At 42.6% G+C, this 21,942-nt stretch overlaps 1 protein-coding gene across 6 annotated transcripts in view; it reads left to right on the top strand.

Annotated features, from left to right (window-relative positions):
• Positions 1 to 21,942, top strand: part of SUSD1 (sushi domain containing 1) — a 137,028-nt gene that overhangs the window by 32,244 nt on the left and 82,842 nt on the right. For all 6 annotated transcript variants that reach the window (XM_045081707.1, XM_004747806.3, XM_045081706.1 and 3 more), the window contains exons 4-6: positions 1,497 to 1,649; positions 2,350 to 2,529; positions 15,896 to 16,075. In XM_045081707.1, the coding sequence (XP_044937642.1) occupies positions 1,497 to 1,649; positions 2,350 to 2,529; positions 15,896 to 16,075 (513 nt within the window). The remainder of the gene's footprint in view (positions 1 to 1,496; positions 1,650 to 2,349; positions 2,530 to 15,895; positions 16,076 to 21,942) is intronic.

The raw sequence follows: 21,942 nt of genomic DNA, 5'->3' as shown, positions 1-21,942 counted from the left end.
AATGGATTCCACTCTCGAATCCCCAAGAAATGGCCAACCATCTTTAGAGATGATCTCCCAGATTTTCCCCAAAGTTTGCCGCGTTAGAGATGTACGTTGATCAGAACTGGTAGATTGTGTGGGCTCTGTCAGCAGTTACAGTAATGATTGCCTCCTAAACAGTGATCAGTGAGCGATGAGGAGGTCATTGGCCCAAGACCCAAATGCAAACAAAAAGGAGAGTATGATGAGTTTTGATAAAGTCACAAACAAAACGTAAAAGGGTTCTGGTATTTTCTTCCTTCTTTTGTGAAACTATGGTGTTAGTAGGTTTGAGAAAACAAAACAAAACAAAGTGCTCTGCATCTGGCAGAATAGAATATTGGCCACTTTATAGTGGTCCTTCCAAAATTGCCAGCCTTTGCGATCCCAGAGCCGGGTAACAACCAGGTTTTCCTCAGTCTTGCTATTCTCTGCTCTTGGCTCCCCTGCCCCCTGTCCCCTGCCCCCACCATGGTTCTTGCAAGTGTCCTGGGAATAGTCCCATTTAACTTAAGATTTGTTTGTTTGTTTTGTTTTGTTTGGTGAAGTCGGTGTGTATATGGCTCTGATGGCATTCCTACAGTTTTAATTTTGTTCTCCAAGTCATTTCTGGGGGAAAAATCTGCTAACTGGCAGAGAGGTTTCTTCTCTGGTCTCTGAATTACTATGCGGTGTTTACTGCTGTACCTGATACTTTGGGCTGTCTTCAATCAAGGAGAAAAGTCTGCCAAGGGGCATGTATTTTTCTTTTCAAAGCTTGTCTTAACTTCTTGTAATCTTGATAAAATTAGTGAGACTCTTCTGAATTTTCCTCTTATTACCTGACTTGCCCCGTGGTCATGAGCTAGAAAGCATTTTTCACTCTGGTTTAAATTGTTTTATATTTGGAATTCTACTACAGTTTTTTTTTTTTTTTTCTTTCCTTTCCTGCTTTCTTTTTTTTTTTTTAAAGAGAGGGGCAGAGAGGGAGAGAGAGAAAATCTTAAGCAGGCTCCATGCCCAGCAAGGAGCCTGACAAGGGACTTGATCTCATGACCTTGAGATCACGACCTGAGCCCAAACCAAGAGTCGGACACTTAACAGACTAAGCCTCCCAGGGGCCCCATCCTTCAGATATTTTCAGGTATGAGGTAGAGGCCATCCTTATTTTGTAGTGATTGAATTTTTTTCGGCATGCTTCTCTGGGGCTCTTTTTGTTGCGTGTCAGTTGGTGATAGTTGTTGGTTTTTGTAAATTCCCAAAACAACATTGACAAGGATTTATTGAGCACCTTTTAGTACTGGTGGCATAAAGGAAGGGTATATGAAAATAACCTTTGAGGAATGAAATAAAACTCATGATGCCCTTGCAAACAAATGCATCCTTGTTTGCAAGGATAGATTGAGAATGTGAGAAATGGCTGTTCCAATGCCCCTGTGCCCCTGTGTTTCCCTTTTTATTGTTTTTTCTCTCCCTTCTTATATCTGGGTCTCAAGACATCGATGAGTGTGAGGTTTCCGGCCTGTGCAGGCAAGGAGGTCGGTGTGTGAACACTTATGGAAGCTTCGAATGCTACTGTATGGATGGATACTTCCCAGAGAATGGGCCTGAACCTTTCCACCCGGCCAGAGACACCACGTCATGCATAGGTGGGTGTCTGCCAAAGAAGGGAGCTTTCTGAAAGTGGGATTCTGCTCTCAGATGACTTTCTTCTGCTGGGAGCCTGTGTCCGTGGGGCCTGTGTTGGGGATGTGAGTGGAGATTATCTGTTCCTTTGCACATCTGTACAACCTATTAAATAAAGTCAATATTACCGGGCAAAAGGGTTGGCTATCTTAGATTAAAAAAAAGAAAAAAAAAAAGCTACACTTGGTAAACTTCTGGGATTTTTAGCAGTTAGTAGATATTCTCCCACGAAACATGATTTTATATAGTAAACATAGCTGCCCTCTTAAAGACCAGCCATAGAAAAATGACTCTGAAAATTACAAAGCTGTATATATCTGAAGGTGTTTTGCAATTCAAATGTTTTACTCCACTGGGCTAGGCTTCTCTATAACTAGTGTAAATTAGTGAGGGTTGACTGCCAAATCTCATCAGCTTTGTGTCTGTGTAGATGCTATTACTGATGGAAGGCCAGAAGATTGAATAGAGACAGTTACTGGAAACATGCCCAGAAGTCAAAATGGAAATGAACCAGTCTATGTAAAATATCGCTCAGATGTGTGTGTGTGTGTGTGTGTGTGTGTGTGTAGGGAAAGGGGACGATGGGGTAGAGGTGGAGAGAGATGATGAGTTTTGTAAATTCATATTCACATAGTAATGAATTTGACGTTAATTTATTTTCAGAAATAGACTGTGGCCTCCCTCCTGAGGTCCCAGATGGCCTTATCGTCGGAAATTACACTTCTAGGCTTGGCAGCCAGGTGCGTTATGCTTGCAAAGAAGGATTTTTCAGTGACCTGGAAGATACAGTTTCAAGCTGCACAGCTTTGGGCACGTGGGAGTCCCCAAAATTACATTGCCAAGGTGAGTTTTCAAAAGGTCCAGGATCCCAGCTTCTGTAGTTTTGAGATTGTTTTCATATTTCTCTCTGAATTTCTCTTTACGGTGGTGAATGAATTAAATAGATCCAGTAAGTTCCTGTTGTCTCCAAGAGGCATTCTAGTTGATTCTCTTGGTATTTTCAGGAATAGTTATTGGCAAATCATGATAATTCCATCTTTTTTTTTTCTACGTTTGTAAGTTAGGTTTCTCGTGTCAACCCACTTGGTTAGTACTTTCAGAACAAAAAGTTAAATAGTAGTGTTGACTTTGAGTATCCTTATTCATGACTTTCATGGCAGTGGTTTTAGTGTTTCATGATGCGTTCATGATCTTGGCTCTTTGACATGGATTTCTACTTATATTCTTATACACACTGACCCAGTGCCATGTGCCAGGGGCTGTTCTAAGCACTTTATATCAATTGACTCAATCCTTACAGGATCCCTAGGAGTACTATTATTATCCCATTTTACAGATGAGGAAAGTGAGGCATGGAGAAATGAAGTAATCTGTTCAAGGTCATATAGCTAGTGATAGAGCTGAACCTGAACCCAGAAATTCTGGTTTCAGAAGTTGTATTCTTTTTTTTTTAAGATTTTATTTATTTATTTGAGAGAAAGAGAAGGCTCATGTGTGCACGTTGAGGGGAGAGGGGCAGAACGAAAGGGAGAGAGAATCTCAAACAGACTTTGTGCTGAGCTCAGAGCATGACAGAGCGCTGGATCCTAGGACACTGAGATTATGAACTGAGCCAAAACCAGCAGTCTGATGATCAACCGACGGAGCCACCCAGGTGCCCCTGGCATTATATAATCTTAAGGAAGCCACTATCTAGTCTCACTCTACTGGGGCTTAAAAAATTCAGAAATGAGTTACGTTTATTACATCTTTTAGACGTGTTCAAGTGATCATATACGTTTCTGCTTTAACCAAGTCATATGGTAAGGTTATATTTTTAGATTTCCTGATAATGATCTTACAAACTAATATCTGGAATGGAGCCTTCTTTCTGGATCTTTGTTTTTTTTTCTTTTTATCTGGATTATATTTGCTGAACTTTACTTAGAAATTTTACATTAATATTCAGAAGTGAGGTTGGTTTATTTTCTTTTTTCTATGCCATCGTTGTTGGGTTTGGTATCAGTATTATTCTAAATTTTAAAAAAAGAATGTGAAAAAATTTCTTTCTTCCTTCTCTGGACTACAATAAATAGAATTTTTAAAGGCTTGGGAGATTTCACTTGCAAATTATCTGGATGTGGCTTTTTTAGAGAGGTAGTCCTTGGGCTATTTTAAAAAACCCTATACTTTCAGGTCTAAGTTTCCTATCCTTTTTGGGGTCCACTTTGGTAATTGACATATTCCTATGTAATATAGGAGAGAAGTAGAAAGCACTCATATTTATAATTTTCTGTAGTATATTCTGTAGTATATATTCTGTAATATTATAAGTGAAATATTGGAAACAATCCCAAATTTCTATCAATGGGAGATCAATTAAATAAATCATGGCATGTAAATGAAATGGAATATTATGTAGCCAATAAAAATTACATTGGAAAATAATATTTATTGACATAGGTTAGGCTTAACAGTGTATTACTGAGTTATTAATTATATGAATAACATCACATGAATTTTGAAAAAGCTCATATGCACATATATGCTCATGAAAGTTTAGAAGGTGATGCGTCAAAATATTAACAGTGGTAACTTCCACTGGGGGGATCCACTGGGGGGGATCCAGGATCCAGGGATTTTCATATATGATATTTTTTCTTTATTGAAAGAATTTTTTTTTTAAGATTTTATTTATTTATCAGAGAGAGAGAGGGGGAGAGAGCGAGCACAGGCAGACAGAATGGCAGGCAGAGGCAGAGGGAGGAGCAGGGTCCCTGCTGAGCAAAGAGCCCAATGTGGGACTCGATCCCAGGATGCTGGGATCATGACCTGAGCCGAAGGCAGCTGCTTAACCAACTGAGCCACCCAGGCGTCCCTCTTTATTGAAAGAATTTTAAATGCCTTAGACAAAGTAACAAAGCTATTTTCCATTTTGGAAAAAAGGAAACCGTTTTCACTGAATTTACTGCATAGCTAGGACCTCCCAGTGATGTGTTTGGCTAAGTTAATTCTTGTACTGTTCTGATTTGTGATTCAGGCTCTAAACACATTTTTAATAGTTCATTGTCATCTTGGGGGTTAAGAAATTCTAAAAGTACATTTTAGTTCTCACATTATATCTTTCGGTTGGTCAATTAAAATGCAGAACTTGGATTAAAGTGTGCCCTAATGCATATCAAAGAACTCCCTAAGGATTTATATAGGAAAACCCAAATGAAAGAGTTTGTGTGACTTTGAGAACTAGTTGTCATCTGGATTATTGGACCGAGAATGGGGAAAGTTAATTTGGAGGAGAGTACTTGTTACATTCCCCAAAGAACTGTTATTTGGAAGATCTTCGCTTCTTTTTTCCCTCCTTAATAACGGCTCCGTCTGCCTGCTGACACCCTGCTTCTCCTCCCCCGCGTCACCACATGGCCACCAGCTTCTCAAGGCTGTGTCTGCTCCTCTGAGCACCCCTTCTTACTTACCCTTCATCATCCCTGGGACTCCAGAAGCCTAGCCGTGGGCCAGCCGGCACTGCATTTTCAGCTCCAAGATCTAAAGCCACTGGAATTGGGAATTCTACTGACAACACTAGCAAACTGTGAACTTCCAAGTTGCTGAGGAACAGGTACTTGGTAAGGGAGCAGCTGTGTGTCACGGACCCAGCTTTTGTGTCTGATTTCACTGACTTCCCCATCAGAGAAGGCACAGTTGGTAGACCCTATCGTTTGCCTTCTCTGTGTGCCACCGTGGCCAGGACCCCTTGACATGGGTCCCCCTCCAAGCGAGCCTCAGAAGCAAGCGCTGGAAGTGAGAAGGAGAGCTCCTAATGCCCAGGGCTTCTGTGGCTCCCTCTTCTGATTTAGGGAGGGATTTATGGCAACATTAGTCCCCCATGTCCATCAGCTCTCTAGAGAAGACAGTGTCAGTCTCTGGTTTGCGCTTCCTATTATTTTACTAGGACTTTTTTAATTTTCAGAAAAGATGCAAGTTTGTATGTGGGAGCCTAAAGAAATTAAAATTTTAAAAATTCAGCCAAGCCAGAAGCAAAGTGAAGGAATCTCTTCAACTGTGTTGTCATCGACAATCAATCTAGAGCCCAGGTCTGATGCTAGATATGCTGTAGCCCTTGTGACCAAGACCATCAGGGGTCTGGGAGAAGAGCAAACACAGGTCCATCGTGAACTATGATGTAATGGTGAACTCCTATGTATTATGTAAGAAGAATGAATAAATGCTAAGGGTTCTCACAGGAAGGAGGATGATTCTGGAGAAGAGGTGATGTGTGCTCTCCCCTTAGTGTAGTTTGCTTGCCATGTAAGAGTGTGGTGAGGACTGGTTTATAGTGGAGGTAGACCAATTGGAGGGTTCTGGGGGGAAAAAAAAAATCTGTCTTCTAAGACAAAATCCAAACTCCTAACCATGGCTTCTGAAGCCAGCAGGGTTTTTGGCCTTTTTGGCTTCTTTACAGGTTCCATTTGCCATCATTCTCATGAGATTATCATTCTCACCAATAGGCCAAGCTTTTATCAACCTCAGGGCTTTTGCACATGCTTCTCCTGTTACTTATAATACTGGCCAACCACCTTAAACTTTTTTTTTTTATTGTGGTAAAATACACGTGATAAAAAGTTGACCATTTTCACCACTGATAAGTATACCATTTAGTGACATTAAGTACATTCACAGTGTTGCCCAACCAGCACTGTTATCTATCTCCAGAATGTTTTCATCATTCCAAACGGAAACTCTGTGCCCATTAAACAATAACTTCTCCCTCCTATGTCTCCCAGCCCCTGGTAACCTCTGTTCTACTTTCCGTCACTGTAAATTTATGTTCTAGGTACCTCATGTATTTGGGCTCGTACGATATTTGTCGTTTTATGGCTGGCTTATTTCGCTTTGCGTAATGTCTTCAGGGTTCATCCATGTTGTAGCAGGTGTCAGACCTTCATTCTTATTTCAGACTGAGTAATATTCCATTCTGTGTATACACCACATTTTCCTTATTGACTTGTTTGTTCATGGAGTCTCCCTGTTCTTGGCATAGCAAGGGCCTTCTTGTCTTTCAAGTTTCAGCTTCGGTGTCATCTCTGACAGCATTCTCTCTCTTAGTCCCCAGTATGCAAGCACATTATTTATGACCATTTTTGTGGTTTATGTCACTCCTACTGGACTGTGAATCTAAGAGCCCTGTGACCATGGAGTCTTGTATAGCATGATCTCTCTAGCATCTGGCACAGGGCCCAGCATACCTAAGAGCATACCTAAGTCCTGTGGAAGCACCCGAATCCTCTTCAAAAGGTGGCACAGACCATGGCGGGCATCGAGTTGGCTCCCAGACTGCTGTCCAGCCTATCCTGGGCTGAGCCTTGCTGAAACCCGGGCCTCTTCTTTGGTTTCAGTTCTCAAGTTTCATGTCTTTTCCTGATACCACGTCTTCTGACTTTGTCTTCCATATCTTCACGTGGGCTTCTCACTTGGCGTGACCTCTCAGTGCAAGCCAGGCCTTGGACTGACTCCTGGTTTTCCCCATATCCACGCAAGTGGCCCTCCAAGGAGAGCGGTCTCGCACCGTGGGCTGCTGGCAGAGGCAGAGTTTCTCCTTTGAGTTGGTGAATGACGATGGGACATGGTTTCTAAAGTCTATGAATAGCAGAGCCTGATTTCTCCAAAGGTGGCCAGCACTTTAAGGTGGACAAGGTTTTCTGTAAACATTGTCTCATCTGATCTCTAGAAATGCCTTTTGAGGTGGTTAATTGGTTCTCATTTCACATATATTCTATTTACAACAGATAGGGGATGTTCTTTTTCATTCTCACCAGAGAGAAAGTGACTTACCTTGTGTCACTAGCATATGTATCAATATGAGAACCCAAAGCACTTTCTTGAAGGCAGAATCCATGTTAGAAACAACCCTTGTGAGTGCTGGAGATGGGAGGCGATGAGGAAAGGCTGGAGGGCCTGGGAGTCCAAGGTGTGGGCTGGGACCTGCCCTGAAGAATACGTATTATTGTGGAGACAACTCTTCATCTTTTGAAGTTCTTGTAGTAGAGCCCCATCTCTTCTCTGCCAAGCTGAGAGTATTTGACAAAGTTTTTATGTAAATGGACCACAAATTAGGGTATTCAGGTGAGGGGCAGTGGACAAGTTTTGTTGCACTGCTCTCTCAGGATTTTCATTCAGGCTGTGGAGAAGGTTCACATGGAGGCCAAGCAGGAAAGAGTGCTCTGATTCACTTGTGGTGCCTGCCGTGGGGCAGGCTGGACACAGTGGCAGCCACGTATCTTGTGTTTATCTTCTGTGTTCCAGGTAATTGTTTGAAATGGATTTTGGGCACCTCACCACATACTGATCTTCTCAAACATTTAGGAAGACCACATTGATTTCCTGCCTGCACACACCAAATCTCTTGTGTTATCCTTTTGCAGTGTAAATGCCACTTACAAATGTTCAGAGTCACTGGAGTGTGCAGAACGAACCATGATGCTGGTTATGAGACTGCCACGGGGTGGGGAAGTGGGAACCTTAGAATCAGAAAGACTTGTGTGAGTTTTGGGCGAACCACTCGGCAGTTCCGGAACTAGCTCTAAATTTCTCTCAACTGGTTTCCTTCTGTAGAAGGGGTAAGATTGTTTCCATCCTGTAGAACTGCTATGAAGATTTAATGAGAAACAATGGTAGAAAGCACTCGGTGCTGCCAGATACATAATCACATTGTAATGAGACAGTCATGATCTAGGGGGGAGTGGCAGGTAGTGTCTCTTACCAAAATGTCAGATCTTTGCGAAATTTCCCACCGTAGAAGGGAAAGGTCTAAAGTTCTCCAGCTTTCACTTTACCTAATTTATTAGTTTTCAGTTCAAGTATTCTGCCTACAAGTAGAGCATTAAAATGAAGAGTTTTAATGTTACTTTTGGAAAAAAAGAAAGATTCATGTGCAGTTCAAAGCGTCAACAACCATTATCACCTCTACAAATGAAAGATCCTTACAGGAGCAGACGTTGAAAATTCTTTTTTTTCTTTCCAGCACTCACGCTTTCACCTATTCTGTCACCCCTGCAGTTTCTGGAGTCTTCAGATTCTAGCTGTTTTCATACCAGATGCTATTTGTTGACAATAAGTGTTGTTACGTGAAGTGGAATTTTTTTTTTCTTCTTCCAAGTGAGCTTTCTCTATGAATATGATCAGAAGGAAATGCATTGTTCATCAAGGCTAAAGTTCATGGAAGACTTGGGAATACAAAATACATCAAAAGTTATTATTATTATTTTCTGCTGCCTTAAGGGCGAGTGGACTTTTTGGTACTAATGAGCTCATTAGCTTAGTCACCGCAGTTAATAAGCTCTCCTTGAGAATGTGCTTCGTGGCATCGTACAACCCTCCCATTTTCCTTTGATGATCGTAATAACATTTTCTAAATGCAAGTTGCCACATACTGAGATGCTAGATTCCAACCCCCCACATCGATGATACGTGGAATAAAGAGCTCAGATGATCCTGGAAGGAGGCTCTAACTACATGTGGCCAAATTACGAACATGGCATAAAATACGTGAAACTTCATCGTAAGGTTACATTTATTCAGCCCCATTCCTTAGGCCGTATTTCTTACCGGTACACATCACAAAGATTAATATTCATAGGAATATTAATAACTCACATGACTGTAGGGGGTAGTCTAAAAATATGGGATGTAGGTATAGCCCATGGAGAGCTTAGCATGACAGGAGGGAAAGGAACATTTTTCCAAATGAAGCAGATGAAGACAATAAAGGTCTAAGTGCCGAATTATTTGATCCAGAACACAAGTATAGTGGAGACTCTGGTGTTAATCTGCCTGACCATTTGGACTCTTCCAATCTGCCCCACCCCACCGATTTCTAGGTGATCTGTAATTCTGCTTTGACTCCAAGGCACAACAGGGACATTTCTGTTATTTTTGTGTAAATGAAAACTGACTTTAATATGATTTTCTTCAGTTTTCATACTTGTTTCTGCTCCTCTGCCAGAGCTTTCCAGCTAGTAGTTTATTTCTCTGGAAAGACTTTTCTTGAGTCAATATCAGCCTGTGGAATAGGTCTATCATTCATTCCCCTGGTAGCTGGCAAGATGTCTGCCTCAATTTATGGACGTTATTGGTCTTTTTTTTTTTTTTTCCTTTCTCAGCTTGGTATTTATTGCTCTCTAAAACAGTCTTAGATGAAGCCTTATATTACTATGTTATTTCTGAAATCAATCACATTATTGTGCTGATGTTTCTAATGAGAAACTGCCATTGGGGATGATACCAGTGGTACAGTCCGTTGATTAGGTGTTATAAATTGCTGATACCTTTCATCAAACAGTTTTCCTTCTGGAATGTTTTCTTGGGTTGCATATTAAAGCTAGTAGTGTAGATAAACATTTTTACCTCCAAGATATGAAATGGAATTATAGTATGAATGTGGTCCTTGAAACAGGCACAGCACAGCCCCCACCCCACCCATTTTGAAGTTGATTATTTGAATGAAATCAAAGATAGTGGGGCGGTAAGGAAAAATTCCCCACCATGGGGGCGCCTGGGTGGCTTAGACAGTTAAGCATCTGATTCTTGTTTCCACTTAGGTCATGCTCCCAGGGTGGTGAGATCTAGCTCCACATCAGGCTCTGTGCTTGTGCTCCGCGGGAGTCAGAGGGGAGTCTGCTCCTCTGCCTCTCCCCCTACTTATGCGCTTATGCTCTCTCTCCCAAATAAATAAATCTTAAAAAAAATTCCCAGCATGTTCATAATTAGTTGACTGTATTGCTGACACATCTCCAAACGTTGTTCCTTCATAATATAATTAGCCAGAGAAATGTGTGCTTAAATGAACACCCCTAATGCATATCTAATGCAGATTTGTTTTTCTTTCTTTTTGGTTATAAACTGTTTTTAAATGGCTTAGTTCCTTGTGATAGTGAGAACTTTGGGCATTTCGTGGAGAACCTTATTTTTCTTACTACCTATTGCAGCCTCCGTTGGATTGATTTTGGAGTCTTTCTTAATGGTAGCCATCTGCTTTCTTGGGTACCACTAAGTCTGAGTAGTAGTGGTGGAGGCTGCCATCCCTCTAAAGCATGATGGGAATATCTATGACAGGGCCATATGCCAGGCCAGAACCAGGCCAGAACTCCGTTATGGGGTTAAACATCAGTACTAAGAAGGCTCCAGGGTATCACACAGATGTAAGGTTAAGTCTGTTTCCAGCAGCTGTCTTGCTCTGGGAAAGCTGTGGGAGACAAGATTTGGAAGAGGGAGTTGTTACAGAACTCTTCCATCTGATTTGAATGCTTCATTATGCAACCTTTTCTCCTGAGGTTTTAGCTAACTTCTCGCTCAGTCCTATTCAGGGCCTAGACTGGGCCCCTTTACTGTAAGACTCCCCAGATTTAATGGACCTGGACTTTGGGGGTCATACATCCCATGGCTTGAGTACTGGCTCTGTCTTCTATTGGTGGTGGACTTTTGAACGTGACTTAAGTTCTTAGGAGCTCTGAGGGGCTCTTAAGCTCCATATTCATATCTTTAAACTTTGTGAGGAAGAAACCACCTACCTTGCAAGGTTTTCTTTGATGAATAAATGAGATAGTATATATTTAATAGACATGTTTAGTAGGACTTTAATGAATGCTACTATGATTAAAGTGATTGAGGTTTGGGGCACCTGGGTGGCTCAGTGGGTTAAAGCCTATGCCTTCGGCTCAGGTCCTGATCCCAGGGTCCTGGGATCGAGCTCCGCCTAGGGCTTTCTGCTCAGTGGGGAGCCTGCTTCTTCCTCTCTCTCTCTGCCTGCCTCTCTGCCTACTTGTAATCTCTGTCTGTCAAATAAATAAATAAATAAATACATCTTTTAAAAAAAAATTAGTTTCTTTTCAGCGTAACAGAATTCATTGTTTATGCACCACACCCAGTGCTCCATGCCCTATGTGTCCTCCATAATAACCACCACCTGGCTCCCCCATAAATAAATAAATCTTAAAAAAAAAATAAAATGATTGAGGTTTGAACAAGATTCCCAGAATTCCCTGGTACAACACTGATATTAATTTTTATGAGTCTTTTATTCCACTTTCATCTCTGTGGCGTTTGGTAGGTGTGAGTTCCCTCTGTTGGATAACAATATAAAGGTAATGTGTACCTGTCTTGTTATTTATACTGACCATTTCCTGATGCCTCTTTCTTTCCTCAGGGACTGTTACTCATATCAAAGGAACATTTGTTATATCTCAAACAATGATAAAGTAGTGGCAAGCTATCGATGAACAATTACTTATTGTATTTACTATGCAAAACGTATTATTTTAAGTAGGCTTTGTGGGAGTTCAGGAGATGATCAAATAAAGATTCTGTTCTTTCCAGACTGACCATATATTTGGGAAGACATAATATATTCAGAGAAAGACATTAAGCCCTCAAGCATGTGATGATAAATGGTAGCTATTCCTACTAGTATTTAATTTAGGTTCTGAGCTGAGCGTGTGCATAAAACTCAAACTTGGAAGCTTGTAGAAATGTGGATGTCAAGAACCCAACTCCGTACTACTGATTCGGAAGACTTATCTCTGGGTAAGGGGAGAGGCTGTGCTTTACAAGTTCCCTAGGCAGTTCAGATGTACAGCTGCTGTTTAGAACCATGTGTTTAATCCAAGTCATGCTAGAATCCACTCTATCTCTCACCAAGGGACTATCCATCTTGAGTAGCTATGGGACGGGAACTCACCAAGTCATGGTTGCCCACCACTGGGCATCTCCCTGAGTCTCTGAACTGTAGTCCCCAGAGACTGAGCTACTGATCTCTCATCAACTCCCAAATTTAATATTTTTGGTATGAATTTTTAAAAATCTTATACTGTTATATGCCTTCCACTATTCTTAGTCACATCCAAAGGTGGAAGCCAACATAGGTATCTTCTGTACTCCTATACCTTTAGAATCTGTGCTTCTCCCTTAACCCAATGATCTATCACTAGGTTCCTTCCCAAACCTCTCCAATGTGCTGTTTAGAATTCCAGCTTCAAGGTCCATAAACCTACATAAACCCTTACACTCAATCTCTTCACTGCTGTGCCCTCTATTTCCTGCTATAGCTAAACCCTAGTTTTAGCTAGAAGATATTTTAGATGTCAGCAATGACTGGGCAGCCTAATGAAACATTAACCACCTGTTTGGTTGGTTGCCCATACATATACTCATGTCTTGTTTTGGGCTGGTTGATACGTCTAAAGGTTTGGTACCGGGAAAAACATGACGAGGGCTAAGAGGCCTTGTGTCTGGTACACAAGTATGAAAAAGGAATAAATCCCTATGAGCAAGTATGGGACTTTTGAGGTGGGCAGGGTTGGAGGAATTATGAAATGACCACCTGGTTCTGGTCCCATAACTGCTGATGATGTGAATCTACACTGACCAGAGACGAACTTTTCTTTATAATCCCAGAGCCCAGGTGCCTGGGTGGCTCAGTTGGTTAAGTATCTGCCTTTGGCACAGGTCATGATCTCAAGGGTCCTGGGATCCAGCCCCACGTCAGGCTCTCTGCTTAGTGGAGAGCCTGCTTCTCCCTCTTCCTCTGCTTCTCCCTCTGTTTGTGTTCTTTCTCTCCATCAAACAAATCAGTAAAAATCTTTAAAAAAATAAAATAAAATCACAGACCCAAGAGACTGGGTTGGGTGGGTTGAGCTGCTTTATTGACATTCTCATGAAAACTTCAATTCAACAGATGAAAGCTTGCTCTGGGAAAGAACTCTGGGGTTCTACAACAAACCAGACATCCACAGTGGGGCAGAACCATGTGCAGTTCCATTAAATCCACCAGTTCTGTATCAGAAGCTCATTGAAGAGAAGCTACCTGTTTCTAAGGCCAAGAATGGTTGTTGGGGGGGCGCCTGGGTGGCTCAGTGGGTTAAGCCGCTGCCTTCGGCTCAGGTCATGATCTCAGGGTCCTGGGATCGAGCCCCGCATCGGGCTCTCTGCTCAGCAGGGAGCCTGCTTCCTCCTCTCTCTCTGCCTGCCTCTCTGCCTGCTTGTCATCTCTCTCTGTCAAATAAATAAATAAAATCTTTAAAAAAAAAAAAAGAATGGTTGTTGGGGAGTTGGGAACAGATCATACCATTTTCTCTATCTTGAGTTCTTTGTCTCAATAAATTCACTTACACTTTATTTTTTTTAAGATTTATTTATTTGAAAGAGAGAAAGAGCACAAGCAGGAGGGGCAGAGGGAGAGGGCGGGAGAAATTCAAGCAGACTCCAACACAGGGCTTGATATCAAGACCCTGAGATCAGGACCTGAGCTGGAACCAAGAGTCAGAGGCACTTTGCCCTTATATTTGAAAAGCCTGCATGTCAAGACTGTGTGATATTCCTTGGCTTTCTACAGACTGGGGAGAAAACTAAACATTAGAGTGAACAGCAGAAATGATATATATATTTTTTTCTCTGTATTTGGGTATAACTGGGACTCTTGGCTGTATTTGCAATGACTATAACTTCCTTATTTTAGATTTATTATGCTTTCCTGAATAAAAGTGTATGTATGAACTTCCCACGACTTTGTGAGGAATTTGGCATGCTCGTTTCTTCCCTTTGCCTCATTGCTCAGAGTTTTTGAAATAACTTGGAATTTTATTTTCAAATTATTCCTTTTTTACACCGTTCAACTTTTCATCGTAGAATCCTTTACTCCTAGTTATATCAAGCTCTGCAGCCACATTTTAAAAATTTTGTCAGGAAGAGAGAACACAAGCAGGGGAGTGGCAGGCAGAGGGAGAAGCAGGGTCCCCACTGAGCAAGGAGCCTGATACAGGACTTGATCTGAGAACCCTGGGATTATGACCTGAGTCTAAGGCAGACGCTTAACTGACTGAGCCACCCAGGTGTTCCTCCAGTCACATTTAAATGATTATGGAGACTTAAGCTACACATCATTTATATTTCATTGCTTGCTAGTGTTTCTTCTAAAACCTTCCCTCTCCTTTTAGGATATTAATTCTGGTTCATTTTATTGTTGTTGTTGGGCTGGAGGTTTTTTGTTTGTTTGTTTGTTTTTGTTGTTGTTGTTGTTGTTTTTTTCTTATTTATTTGACAGGCAGAGATTACAAGTAGGCTGAGAGGCAGGCAGAGAGAGAGAAGGAGGAAGCAGGCTCCCTGCCGAGCAGAGAGCCCGATGCGGGGCTCGATCCCAGGACCCTGGGATCATGACCTGAGCCGAAGGCAGAGGCTTTAACCCACTGAGCCACCCAGGCGCCCCTGTTTTTGTTTTTTTTAACAGAAAAGATAAACGTATGGATTTTCAAAAATTGCAAAATATTTGAAGATAACGTTCTTCTACTCTTACATGAAGTAAAGTTTGGCTGAGTCTGAAATGGTAGCATCATAATCCATTTCCTTCAGATAGTTTCTGTAAATATTCTAGTGTGCCCTAGTAGTCAGAGCTGCAGAGAACAAATTTCAAATCAGTTTTATAATTCTAGGCTTGTCTCCTTCTATGCAGCTGATTTTTTTCCTTTATAGAAACATAAAGTGAATGTTTAGACTATATATATACTTTCCCTATTAATTTGTTTTAAAAGTTCAAAGATTTTGTACCTATTTCATTTAATAATCAGTTGGCAACAAAACAATAATTATGTTATCATCTACTTAGGAGTTTGTGATCTCATGATACGTAGGAAAAAGTACCTACTTTTTTTTAATAAAAGTACCTACTATTTTTAATATTTAAAAAAACCTCAGATGAATTGTTTCATTGACCAAAGAATTCTCTGTAATGTAAATAATCTTACAATTGGAATATTTTCTACGTGTACACGTTTGTAAGTTTCACCGAATTGGGGCATGTCTATTTTTTCTACTTCCGAACAATCTTCTTTGTCTTCTTTTTTTTTTTTTTTTTAAAGATTTTATTTGAGAGAGAGAGAGAGCATGAGAAGGGGGAGGGTCAGAGGAGAAGCAGACTCCTTGACGAGCAGTGAGCCTGATGTGGGACTTGATCCCAGGACTCCAGGATCATGACCTGAGCCGAAGGCACTCCCTTAACCAATTGAGCCACCCAGGCATCCTCCGAACAATCTTCTGTATCTGCAGCTGGATTATTTGATGGGGTTCATGTTTTCTCTTTCGCATATGAGGGAGTCTCTATTGCGGCAAAATGTTTTTTTCCTAAAATGTGAACTCTAGGGCTAGAAGCTGGGGGTTGTAACTTGTGCTATGCTTCTTTCCTTTGCAGAGATCAAGTGTGGCCGTCCTCCGGAAGTACGCCATGCAGTGCTGGTGGGGAATCACAGCTCCAGCCCAGGCAGTGTGGCTCACTATGTCTGTCAAGAGGGATTTGAGAGCCCTGGGGGAAAGATCACTTCCGTCTGCACGGAGAAAGGCACTTGGAGGAAAAGTGCTTTGACATGTACAGGTATGGACTTTTGTTCTGTGGGGCTTCTGTTTCCTGGAAGCAAACAGCCCATAGGAGCTGGGGACCGCCCGCTGTCCCCCCCCCCCCCCCCCCCGCTCCCTCTGTGTACTGTGCCTGGCTGTGACATTTACCTGAGTGGGCACCTGGCTTTAGGTGTGTTGGCTGAATCCTGAAGATTTAGAGGGTGGGGGGCGCCTGGGTGGCTCAGTGGGTTAAGCCTCTGCCTTCGGCTCAGGTCATGATCTCAGGGTACTGGGATCGAGCCCCGCATTGGGCTTTCTGCTCAGCAGGGAGCCTGCTTCCCCCTCTCTCTCTGCCTGCCTTTCTGGGTGCTTGCGCTCGCTCGCTCTCTGTCCAAAAAAAAAAAAAAAAAAAAACCCTTAAAAAAAAAAAAAGATTTAGAGGGTGGCTCGGAAAAATAAACTTGGGCATCGTCTTCTGCAACTCACCTGAAATCACAGTGATTCCCGTCTCCTCTACGTGGCTGGCTGAGAAATGTTTCTCCATGAACCGTTTTCTCCGGGAGCATACTGGAAAGTCCTAACTTAGCCCATGTTGGCAGCTTTTCAAAGAAAAGGTGGTGTAATGGGTAAAGAGGTTTTTTTAATGTTTGTTTTTAAATTTTTAATTGTGGTCAAACACATACAACATAAAATCTACTGCCTTAACCATTTTAAAGTATCAAGTGTATTCACACTGTTGGGCAACTCATTTCCAGACCCTTTTCATATTGCAAAACTGAAACTCGGTACCCGTTAACCAGTAACTCCCCACTTCCTCCTCCCTTTGGCACCGCCATTTTATTTTCTGTTTCTGTGGATTTGACGAATTTAGATACCTCATATAAGCAGAATCAGGCAGTGTTTGTCCTTCTGTGACTGGCTTACTTCCCTTAGCATGATGTTCTGTGGATTCATCTGTGTTTTTGCAAATGGCGGGGTTTCCTTCTGTTTAAAGGCTGAATAACATTCCGTCATGTGTATTTGCCACATTTTGTTGATCCATTCATCACTGAGGGACACTTGTGTTGCGTCCACCTTTTGGCCATTGTGAACAGTGCTGCTGTGAGGATGGGCATGCAGATATCTCTTTGAGAGCCTGCTTTCATTGCTTTTGGGTATATGCCCCAAATGGGGGTCCTGGTGAAAAGGGGTTCTGAAACAGCAGTGCAAAGTCCAGCAGTGTCATCTGTGGGCTGTGTGTCATCGGGTAAGGCGTGATTTGCTTAGATCCTCGGTTTCTTCGTCTATAAAAGGGGGAAAATAAAGTCTCCGTTTCCTATTTCAAGAGTTATTGAGAGCGAATTGAATGAGACCCTTTATGGGGAACACTTTGAAAAGTCTAAAGCACCTTCTACCTGTTAGGTCTTTTACTGAAATTATTGGCCTGTCTTGAGGAAGGTCTTCTTATGAGTCACAAGTAAGCACTTCCTCATGCTTCAGTTCATAGCACGGCCTCCAAGGGACAAGGTAGGAGAAGGCAGTGACTGTTTGTGAGGGTTAGGCACGGGGTATGACAAATAGTTGTTCTGGGCAATGTGTTTTTAGATGTTGACGTGCTTGGCTCTAGTGACAGATCTCTGAAGAGTGAAATCTCAAGGCAGCTTTGGGCTGGGTCTCTGGTTTGACCTGCGGCAGAACTGTGGTAGCATGTCTTGGGTCTTGCTGTTCAGAGCTTTCCATGGGAAAGTCTAGCCAGAGCAAGCAAAACATGGGGACTGCTAGTGATTAATTATCCATGGAGCAACAGTTCCTAATCATGCGGGGCATAGGAATTTGGTGAACTCTATCAAATTGATTTAATAGGTATCCATTTAGCATGCACTGTGGTTGAGGTACTTTGCTGGACACTACCTTCTTGGAATGTATGGGGCAAGAGGGTAAACAGACTTATCTCCAAAGAAATGTGTGTATGCACATATGTGAAATGTTTTACAGACTCAGGATGTTCATGGACTTCCCTGAAATAGGTGAAGAATTCAGCGCTGCTACTGGAGGCATCTATGCCACGCATTTCCCACCTTGGTTTGTCTCTGCCTCAGACAGAAGAGGATGTAGGCCAGAGACTGTGAACATAGAAACAAAGAAGGGTAGTCGTGGGTGGGAACCCAGCGATCGAGTTCAACCTGTTCTTAGGGAGTTCTCGTTGACCTAACCCTACCTTCAGAGAGAAGCGAGGGCAGTCCTGTAACTAACACCAAGGACTCCAGAGTCCCAGTCTCATGAGGGAAATTGAGAGGAGCTCATGCCATATTGGACCAGACTGATGACCATTCCACTCTATTAGTGTATCTCAGTAGCGCTTCTAAGAATTGTTTGGAGCCAATGAGGCAGCTGTCTCATGGGATGCCGAGTTAAACATTTGGGGGAAGTGTTCTCGGCCCTGAGATCCCTATGGAGTCCCTTGATTAGAGAGCCGGGCATAGCTTCTGGACCCTCTGCCGTTGGCTTCGTGGCTCAGGCAGCTCTGCCTCCCCCGTTCAGAGTTCAGTGGGGGTACAGGGATTAGTCACTACATGAAAAACCAGTGGATCCGCATGGGGCATAGTAAGCTATTAATTAGCTGATGCTTGTAGAGCACTTTGAAGAACAAACATGTTATGTAACTGCTAATTATAATTACCGTCCTCAGCCTGCCACCTTTCGCAAAGTCTGTGGCTCCAGCGGCAGCTGTTTCCCTGGGTTTATGCAAGCTTTGGTTTAAGGAAAGAAAAGGCATTTTCCCTGAGAGCTGGGATCTTTCTGGGAGGAGGCCTCTATGCCCCCAATCAAGATTGGCAGCTAAATTCAATTTCCGCAGATAAAGGCAGTGATTTACGTGCTGATTAATTCACGGTGCCGCGCACAGTCTGGGTGGGTAGGTAGGGGAGAGGCTTCTGGAAGTGTAGTGCGAGATGCCGATTTCCACGGTGCTTGCCCAGCTGAACCCTCTTCTGACTCTTCTCTGTTTTTCATCCATTTCTGCACGCCTCGCCTGCACCAGCTCCCTCTGTGTACTTTGTGTTCAGCTTCTTTGATGTCCTTCTGGATTTTCCTCCCATCGCCTGCTTCTCTGCCTAGCCTCTGAATGCCTTCTACCTCTGCTCTCTGTTTTCATTCTGTTTACCCCTCTCTTTATACTTGAATGTTGAGTTCCAAATTCGGTGGAATAATCTGTCTTCACTTCACCTGGATTGTTTTTAGTTAAAAATATTTTCGGAGGCCTTATCTCTTTGGACGAGCAGCATGGATCTGTGTATGTTTTTAATGGAGTGTGAACGCTGGCAAAGTGATGGGACTATTTTTTTTTTCCCCTTCTTTTTCTTTAAGGCCGGTTTGAACTGGAACCTCCAGACAGCTGAGAATTAGGCAACCATTTTCGTGTCTGGAAAAACCCCAGGTGGAAGCTTGATGTTTAGTGGGTTGGTTTACCTCAAGATCAAAGAAGCTGATTCATTCTTGATAAGACTGTCCCTGGCTTTCCTTCTGCTCGGGTCGTTTGGCTTCTCATGTTTAGAATCTGAGTTAATAATTATAAGGTTGATGCTCAGTCAAGCCGCGCTCTTAGAAGGGTAACGTCACTATGGAAACACAGAGTGTTTATTGGCTGCGATGCTTTCTGAGCACCCCCTCCAACCCAACTCGGGCCCTGAGTCCAAGTGCCTCCAGGCCTCCCGTTAGCCTCTGCCCCTCAGTTGTGTTGTTGATCCTCCTTTTCAGCCTAGTGACTGCTCACTTGCAGCGGTAATGCAATTTAGATGGAAAACAAAGGTCAGCTGGAATAAATGGACACATTGATATAAATAGCCACATGGCTGGGATTTGTTTGAATATGTGTATAATGTTTGGACTGTCAAGCATGATAGCTACCTTTGGCTGGGTACCAACTTGCATGCCCAGGGCTCTGCTAGGGGTCTTCGTGCTTGGTTTCATTTTGTCCTCAGGGAAACCCTGTAAAATAAGTATTGGTATTTTTCATTTTGTAGGTGAGTAATCCGAGACTCGTAGAAGTTAGGCAACGTTCACAGGGTCCTTCAGTAACTAGTAAATGGCAGAGGTGGGACTGGAACTTCGGTCTGGACACCTGGAAAGCCCACAGTCTCTGTCCTACCAAGCTTGAGTCACGTGTTACACCCTAATGATTTTGCTGTAACAAAAGTATTGTTTTTTTTTTTAAATAGGTTTCTTTAAAAAACCTTATATTTAAATTTTCAAATCATAATTTAAATGTATTGATCAAAGACATTTTGTAGGGTATGTGATATTACGATTTCGATGAACTGTATGTATTTTTTCTAATATACACAAAAGTCAGTATAAGCAAACATACATCACTTTATTCATGGGCCACAAAAAAGCCATCCTAAGGTGTATAATGCATTTTAGGAAAGCGTTCCTCTAAGTCCTGCTACTTCTACCTACTGTATGTGACTCTGAAGACTGAAAAACAGGAAAGGACAGATAGTAGAACTCTTATGGCCAAGTATACACTTATTCAAAGTAGTCACTTCGATTTCAGGGGTGCTGCCATTATCAAAATATATCTGTTTTGTCACCTGTGTTTGGGAATTGCCTTTGGAAGTAGTTTGTGAGTCATAGTAGACGATCAGTCATTTGGAAATCAGGTACTGTTTTTGACGAGAAATAACACTGAGCATGACCATCTGCTTGGATCACCTGAACTTATTCTCAATGATCTTTTATTGTTTCCAAAAGTAGAGAGGGTTATAGGTTATATATAAGTTTTTTGAGAAGGTTATAAAGTTGGAAACCAAGAGAGTCCGCTGAGTCAGTTCCTGTCCACAGTGGGACTCCTGAGTGTGGTATATGCCCACTGCCTCTGTCTCCTTCCTCCTACTTCTCTCCCAGCCTACAGTCAGCCACCCGGAGCCTTCAGTCACTGTCGCTCTCTCCCCGAGCTCCCTAGTGACCACCTGTCAACTTCCTGTTCTAGTTGCACTCCTCAGTCCTCTTAACCTTCCCACAACTTTTACTATTGTTGATCACCTGTCCATCCATCCATCCATCCATTCATCCATCCGTTCAGCCAATCAACCAAATAATAAATATTAAAACAAATATCTAAGGTACTCTCTTAGGTTCTGGGGATAGAAAGATAAGCCTGGTCTTTGCAGTCATAGAGCTTACATGCAGGACAGACAGACACTAAGTAACCAAATACAGAATTACTCAGTTGTAGATGTGATAAGTACTGCAGAGAAATAAATGCTGGGTGCTAGGAGAATACTAAAATACATACATAGATACATACACGTACGTACATATATGTAGCTGGACAAGACCCAGACCTGCTCCCCCTACCTCCACACGAAGTCAAGCTTCACAGCTCATCATGGCACTTTGCTCACTCTGTCAGGGGAACAGGAACGATGTGAAAGAAGAAAGAGGTGGAGGTTTTCCCTGGTGCTTCTTGGGTCAGAGGTGAGGGGTTGTGGGGAATTGGTGGGAAGGGAGATAACTTTGGAGGAAGCGGCCAGTCCTTCCCATCTCCTTTCCTTGACCTCCAAGCGTCCTACCTCCAGCCAGTCTCCCCGCCTCTCCGCTGCTGCGTCCTCTGGGGTTTCCGCTCTGTGTCCTCTGCTCTGTTTCCTCTTGGAGTCCATGTTTTCCACGTTCTGCCGTCGGGCTGCTCTCCGTATCCTCCCTGGATGGTTCTCCACACTTAGTATCCACGACCTTCCACACCTTGCTGATTTTGGAGATGATTTTTTCACCTGGATAGTCTGTAGATAACTCCTATCTAGCATGTTCTAAACACAGTTCGTTGGTCTTTTTCTCCCAACCCCAGGGTGCTTCCTCCTCTGTTTCTCAGGACAAGAGTACAAGGCAATCCATTCGGACTCTCAAGCTCAAAGGCTAGCAGTCATC

Source organism: Mustela putorius, unplaced genomic scaffold (assembly GCF_011764305.1).
Source record: "Mustela putorius furo isolate JIRA1106 unplaced genomic scaffold, ASM1176430v1.1 tig00000580_pilon_pilon_pilon, whole genome shotgun sequence".
Taxonomy (NCBI): Eukaryota; Metazoa; Chordata; class Mammalia; order Carnivora; family Mustelidae; genus Mustela; species Mustela putorius.
The sequence above is the reverse complement of the archived record's forward strand: the minus strand, read 5'-3'. Positions and strand labels throughout refer to the sequence as shown.